Below are 7803 nucleotides of genomic sequence, written 5' to 3' on the forward strand. Positions count from 1 at the left end.
TGGTCACTTAACTGTTTGTGGGACGCTGCTGTGCGCAATTGGCTGCCACGTTTCGCCCACAAAATACGCAGTCAATTCACTGTGCAGTGTATCCTGTGAAGCGGTTTGTGACGCCTCAAAGACGTGATAAGGCGCTGTATCAGATGCAAGGATTATTATTATTATTATTACTTATTTCCCTGCAGAGCTTTTGTACATCCCTGAAATGTACAGTTCAGTCAGTGGACATCCATTCACCTCCTGTGCCAACAGTAAGGGAACTCGTGTGAAAATCGTTTGAAAAATCTGCTCCCTGAACAAAGGAATAAAACTACAACCCTGTGGTGTCTCTGGGACTGATCGGATAATTTCTGTGATGGCTTTTTTTCCGTATTTACTTACATTTACACAACGTTCCCTCAGGCAGAGCAGCGTCCCAGAGGACTCGAGAGTGGCGGAGCCTGACACCAATCCGGGGGTGGGGGGGTGAGAGGTGTTTGGGAGGTGACCGTAGGCACTGGTCCAAGAAGAAGGTCTTCGGGCGAGACCTGAAAATGGGGAAGAAGGGGGCAAGGTGGAGGGGTAGAGGAAGAGCGTTGCGGAGTTTCGGGGCGCAGTGGCTGAAAGTGCGGCCGCTGATGGTGGTGAGGAGGCCACCAGCGGTTTAAAAAGAGCTGGTCAGGTTGTACGGTCAGAGTTTGAGGTTTGCTGGGAGCAGTTGAAGCACTTTACTGAAAGTTGGTAGATTTTCAATAGAGTGTTAAACTACATTTCTTTCTTTCTTTCAGCTGCAACAAAAAGCCTTGTGTGATTTGCTTTTCAGTGGTCTGGTCCAGCCGACAGCAGTTCATCAAGAGAAAGTAACTCCTACCCTCACTGCCCCAGTACCTGAGAGTTTCTCGCACACACTGAATGATTGTCCAAAGTTGAGCCATAATCCCTAACCCAAGGAACATGATTAGCTGTTACTTACGTAACTTTATCTGTTTTACATCCTTTTCAAATCACTAACTTGTGGTAACTTCCGAAGTCTTGAAGTAATTTAGAATCCTTCGAGCAGATGCTTTGCTATATCACTTCCAATGCTTACCTTTAGTGTCTGTTCAGCCTCAGTCTGTAGCGCTCTCACCTCATCTGAGGGTCAGAAGGTTATAGGTTTAAACCACGTGTTGGGACTTGAGCCTATGTTCTGTGGTTCACTCAAAAGTGCTGTATTGTCGAAGTTAAGTCTTCCTGTTCTTCATCATTGATGATCCTGTTGACATTAACAGGAAAATGAAAGGAGTTTCTCCCGATGTCTCAGCCAAAAACCCTCCATCTTAATTGTTCATTCACTTCCCGACAGTTTGTGGGGTTGTGCTGGGTGCAAAATAGCTGGCAATTTACCCGGAATAACTCACTTTCCTCGTGAATAATTACTGCAAAGTGCCTCTGTGGTGTTTTGCAGTGTATGTAATGTTTCTTAATATAATAATAATCCTTGCACTTGATATAACGCTGTGTCACGTCTTTGAGACGCCTCAAAGTCTCAATTCACAGCATATACTGTAAAGTTAATTGACTCTATGGTTTCTGGGTGAAATATTGTATAAATAATATCATAATAATATTGTTTGAATAGTATTGAACTTTCGATTAAGAGCTTCACATTCTGGATAAAGTAAAAGTTGAATTATTTTAAAATAACGGGTTTTAAACTGGTTTCCATCGTCTTCGAATGAACAAATTGTTGTGTGGTCGGGGAAGGGGGTTACATGGCCCCCCCACCCCACACACACACACGGCCCCCAACCCCCCACCATAAGAAGCCAATATTCTACTTTCCTGAATTGGTTTAATTAAGCTAAACAACTCCCTGTTTTACCGCAGCTTTTACTGTCAAACACAATACTGGATTAAACGTTTAGATACCAGTGGAGAACTGCAACAAGGGGTTAGTGTCCAAGCTATTCTCACTGACAACTGGATGTGTGCCGGGCTCTATCTGATCCACATAAGAAACTCGTTTATAAAACTAGGCCAACGGCAATAACAGCCGTTGACCTTTTAATAAATGAAGTACTCATCTGTGGATTCTTAAAAAAGCTATAAAGCTGCCTGCAATGACAAGGCTTAATAATAACCTGTAGCAATTTTCCCATCATTAGTTTATGTTTATATTTTAGATAAGATACTCTTAAGCATGGTGATGGGTTTCCATGTGTGTCAGACAACCGGCTGACAGCCCCCCACTTTATATATAAAAACCAAACCAATGATTGGAAAACAGGATATTTATGTTTTAATTCACAATTAAATCCAGAATTGTCCTGAAATAAATGGAGGACCTTTAATTTAACAAACTGTTGCTTTATAGTTTTCAGACCCATTTTGTTTCCTTCAATAAAGTGGGTAAATTAGATGCTGTGAACTACAGCTCAGCCAAATGCTAATGTTCCCCACTTTACATACGGCCCTAGAACCCACATGGGCAGTTAGAGGAATTATACGATCCAGGAATTATTTACACTTCACATTACTGGCGTTCCAGGCCCATACTGATTATTTGTGTGTTGTGTATGTTGACACTGGAGCAGAGCCTGAGGCTCTCCTCGCCCTCCGCCTGTGCATGCACGTCCAGTGGGAGGGTGGGATGGACAGGAACGCGGCTTCGCCTCTCCCTATAACTCAGGTGCATTCAAGCCAATTGTTGGGCACTAACCTCTGGTTTGGAGGAGATCAGCTAACCAGGCCCGGCAGGGCCCTAACTAGTCAAGTCTCTATGGCTCAGCTGGTCACTGAGTAAACCTGCTGAGGTGTTGGGGGAAGCCAGTCAGTGAAGCAGCAGGAAAACTTCCCACATGAAAGGTTTGCGCTGCAAATTATTGTTTTTACACAATCATAATTTCATTCTCCACTCAATGAAAATATACAATTTAATAAACTACGAAGGGAAGGAAGCTCACATTATAATATAATAATACATGCCTTTGGTTCAGCACCTTATCACAACGTCAAGATGGTTCAAAGCTCTTCACAGGATTTTACTGTCAAGTGGAGTCACTATTTTGTAGGCGAACGAGGCAGTGAATTTGTGCACTGCAAACAACAACAACAAGATTACATTTGTATAGCACCTTTTACGTCGGGAGGACGTCCCAAGACGCTGCAAAGTCCCAGCAAACCACAGACCAATTTTGTTGGCCTAAACACTGAGAGAAACTTCCTTCTCTTTTTGAGTGGTGTCATGGGACCTTTAACATCCACCTGAACAGGTACAGACACGACTGTTTAACGACTCAACAACACAGCCGCCACCACTGGACAGTGAGCTCAAAGTCCCAATGTGGGGCTTAAACCCACAACCTTCTGACTCGAGGCAAGAGCGCTACCACTGAGCCAGGCTGACTTGCTGGGGTCTTGAACGAATCTTGTCAAGAAAGCCATTTCCTTGCCTTGTGTGAATCATTGACAACTCTGAACTCAATCTACAGCCAACACATGCGCAAGCCACAATTCATTGCCTTTTCCCCACCCTCCAAAATATTAATTGCTCTGGGGAAAACTTTCCACTGCTTTAAGCATGTGTCACCTCTTGCTCTTGTTGTAGTCTCTGTGTAAATGGCGGCCTTGTCTGGCTAAAGATATGGTGACCACATCAGACAGTAATTGCCTAAGAAACGTTTAAGACATTTGGCTGGAATTGGGTGCTATAAAAAGCCAAGAGTGTTTTTTTTACCCGGGAACCTCCCAACTCTCAAGGGATTGAACTTTCCAGATGTTGGGGGTGGGGGGAATTAATGACGCCAAGAAACTCGATCTTTTAGCCCCCCACCCCATGCACACTCACACCCTACCACTCACTCACACACACACCCTACCATTCACTCACTCACACACACACACACCCTACCACTCTCACACACACTCACACACCCTATCATTCACTCACACACACACCCTACACTCCCACCCCCAACACCCCAATTTTCACCCCCTGCATTTGGCTAACCAAACGACTAGTTCTCCCCCCTCCCTCCCCGCCCCAGTCGTCGCTGTGTCTGCCTCTCTGGCTGCCGAGACTGTAATCGAAAGCCACTCTTGGTTTGCTCTCTCTTAAGTCAGATGCAGTTCACAGCACAGGAAGCAGGTTTACCACAAAATGTTTCCGTCAAGTGTGTTCCTGCAGGACTGAAAGTAAAAGAAGAAATGTGAACCCACAGAATCACATAACGTAAAGTAACAAAGAGGCCATTCGGTCCCTTGTGCCTGTATCTGTAAACTCTTTAATCATTCTCACCGCCTTCTCAAATCCTTTTAGATTTGCGGCTTATTTCTCTTTTATTGGTTTTTTTGAGGGCTAAGAGGGGTAAGAGCCGAGGAGAGGGACTAGTTGGTAGCTCTTTCAAAGAGCTGCACAGGCACAATGGGCCGAATGGCCTCCTTCTCTGCAGTGAGTCCATGATTCTACGATATTTTCATCTTCTAAAGTCACCAATAACCAGCGGTCCTGCTGCTCGCAGATTGCCCTGAGGGGCTACCGGGGAGAGAACGAAAACCAGCGAGGAGCACAAGCAAACCTTTAATCTGCCCTCGGCGTCTTCTGTTCAAACCTAAACCTGGGCTCAGGCTGGCAAAGGGGTGACAGAGAGAAGGCCGGGCTGCGCTGCACTGCACATTCCATTGTCGCCATGTGTTTGACTTTACCAAACCATAAAAGCTTAAACGTTAAACTGAAGAGTTGTTACTTGTTAATGTATGATTTAAAAACCCAGACCTAAACGACACGTATCCTGGGGGGTGTTAAATCCAATGATAAAACACACACTGTTCAGTTTATTATTACCTATAAGAATGTATAGTTGGTCTCACCAACAGCTGTGGTACAGTAATGCTTTTGTTTTGTAACAATGAGTGGTTTGTGCCCATTATCCTGGCCGAGCTGAGCAGATGGAATGCTTCTTCACACTCTGAAGGCTGTTGCTTTGGTGTTTGCCAGACAACCTGCTCTCAAACCTGCCACCTTCCGTTCACGATCAGCTTCCGCAAACTCAAACTTATCCAGAAATGATCCCTCAGCAAACTCCGCATGCCCAGCACCCCCACAACAACAACAACAACAACAATTACAGTTACACAGCGCCTTTCACCTTGCGAGGGCGTCCCCAGGTGCTGGACAGTCTGGGATTTGGACCGGAGCTGGGGGTTGGGATCAGATGGGGGTTGAGGGCAGGGAGGGTAGGGGAAGGAGGGGGTTGAGTTAGCGTGGTGAGGGAGGGGGTGGGGGTGAGTTAGTGAATGTGAGGGGTGGCGTGGGGGATGGAGCGAGGGTGCAGAGGCAGCTGAGGTACACACTGATGGGATAACCTGATGGCAGAGAGCGAGCCTGGTGTCTGGTTGCTGTGTGGACCATTGGAGGGGAGCCAGAGCTAACACACAGCTCCTGCTGGGGCAGTAAACACCTGGACATGCCTGAGCTCCGTCCACCGGTTCCAACTGTGAGAGAGTGTAACAGATTTATTCTGGTTTCCTGCTTCACCGGCTCCTTCAAAAAAATAATAATGCAGTCACTCAATCTACAACTGTTTATGGAACGCTGCTGTGCGCAATTGGCTGCCGCGTTTCACCCACAAAATACATAGTCACTACACTTTACAGTGTATCCTGTGAGGCGCGTTGAGACGTCTTGACGACATGATAAGGCACTGCATCAAATGCCAGGATTATTATTATTATTATTAAATACAGGCTTGATAGACGGAGCAGTGTAAGCGAGAGAGTTTGGGAGGAACACATCACTGTGTTTGGCACCTGCCTGTAGTGATCTCTTCAGTGGGATGGGGGTCTCTTGGCCTGGTGTAGGGCCTGGTGCTGAGGCCTTAAGCCCAGCCCTCGCTCCCCCAGCTCCCCACGCAGCCTGACAAGAGGCGGCTCATAGTGTTTCCTGATCAGTCTGAAGCGAGGCGAGATTTCAGACTGCTGGAAGAGGCCCAGGATCCTTTCACAGCTTGTGATTGTTCCGTGTCCAGCTTCAACTTTTATTAGGAGACAAATTATTAGAATCTATTACTAAAGGGGGCCTGAGCCAGCCGCAAATACCAGAACATAGCCTGGCTGTGTGATCGCTGGGGGGTGGGGTGGGGGGTTGTGAGTGTAGGGAGGGAAGAGTGTGTGGAGGGGAATGTGATGGGAGTGCTGTTTAGTAAACTATGACACATTGCGTAATTTACAGGCATGTTGTTTGAGGAATGTGGGTGGGGGGGGGTTGACGTTCGGGTGAGGGAACGTGTGATCGGTTGATGTTGATGCTCTGAGACAGCCAAGAGCAAGAGCGGGGCTGGGGGTGCCTGGGAGAGGTGCGGTGGGGTCATGTCTTCATCAGTATTTGGGGCCCAGCCCAATACATTTTGCCACCTGCATGTTACACCCGTGAGGTTTGGTTAAGATTTACAAAGTGACATGGAAACTCTCAACCCAACCTGATCATCTGCTCCGCTGCTTATACTGCACTCCAGCCCTGGGGTATTCTGTTGGCAAATTGCAGCAGCCAATTGCGCGCCACAGATTCCCACAAATAGTCGTGGGATTATTCATGAGAATAATATGTAGAGTGGGATTACTGTATAAGAAATCATCGGATGAAAAAAGGCCTATTTGGTTTATCATTCAGTTCTCTCCCCATCTCCAAGACATAGAAACGTAGGAACAGGAGGAGGCCATTCAACCCCTCAAGCCTGTTCCGCTACTCTATAAGATCATGCCTGATTTGTATCTCAATTCCATTTACATGCCTTTGCCCGGTATCCCTCCATACACTGACCTCACAAACATTGATCCCCCTCAGTCCTGACAAGCCCCAATTGTGTCCCATCGAAAAATCCATCTTAGAGTTCAAGTGAGTTAAGGATCACCTGAGCCTACGGTTTAATGAAGCCCAGATCTCGTTTGGAGATGGTTCAGAAGAGCTATTTGTCGTGTCCAGAGGGAAATCAGGTCCAGGGGCTGAGATAAAAACATCCTGTAACTGACTTCCTCTGATACACCATCGCTTCTCCTTTCCAGAACCAGATCCAAATGACGATAGGACAGATTTACTGTGAGGACAGATCGGGGGGGGCGGCATGTGGGGTAGTAAAATAATACAACCACGAGTGGACGGAGGGTGAAAAGTTCAGGAAAGCCAGTAAAAGCACGGCTTGCGTTATTAATCTTAACTGAAACCAGTCCTCCTCTATATAACAAACATGTCCCTGGATTCCTGGAGGCCACTGCTTTCTCTCGTGATTTAGTCTAGAACTTTCTGGGCAGCAAACGTGACTCTGGACCTCTGGCCTCGCCAATTCGGGAAATCAGGACAATTCCCAACATCACTGTTAAAATGGCTCCCAATTTGTTTTTAAAAATCTGTCAGCCTGGCTCAGGGATAGCTCTCACCGTCCCCTCTGAGTCAGGAGGTTGAGGGTTCAAGGCCCCGCACATCCGGACTTGGAACGACACAGTCTAAGCTGACGCTCCAATGGAGTGCTGGGCTGGGGGGGGGGGGTTATTGTATTGTCGTACAATCCTTCAGATGACATGTTAAACCAAGCTCACGTGCATCTGTTCAGGTTCATTCTAATTAACTAACTAAACTAACTGACTAACTTAACTAACTAACGAACTAACAAACTAACTAACGAACGAACAAACTAACCAACTAACGAACGACAATATCACTTGACTTCCAACCCCTGTGGTTAGGGAAGGCTGCGCTGGCAAAGTCTCGCCGCCTGAGCCTCTTCTCTGTCAGTTCAACCAAACTCTGGTGAGGTCTAAAGCCTGAGAACTAATTACACACAATCGCCA

At 46.6% G+C, this 7803-nt stretch overlaps 1 protein-coding gene across 2 annotated transcripts in view; it reads left to right on the forward strand.

The window, feature by feature from the left end:
• The window catches only part of ar (androgen receptor), a 78207-nt gene extending 77237 nt beyond the window's left edge, over positions 1-970 (forward strand). Inside the window, exon 10 of one of the 2 annotated variants that reach the window (XM_042340741.1) lies at positions 768-970. In XM_042340741.1, coding sequence (XP_042196675.1) covers positions 768-843 — 76 coding nt within the window. In that variant the 3' untranslated portion in view covers positions 844-970. The remainder of the gene's footprint in view (positions 1-767) is intronic. The other variant, XM_042340742.1, reaches the window with a different exon arrangement.
• Positions 971-7803: the final 6833 nt, after the last annotated feature.

Source organism: Callorhinchus milii, unplaced genomic scaffold, assembly GCF_018977255.1.
Source record: "Callorhinchus milii isolate IMCB2004 unplaced genomic scaffold, IMCB_Cmil_1.0 Scaffold15, whole genome shotgun sequence".
NCBI classification, from domain to species: Eukaryota; Metazoa; Chordata; class Chondrichthyes; order Chimaeriformes; family Callorhinchidae; genus Callorhinchus; species Callorhinchus milii.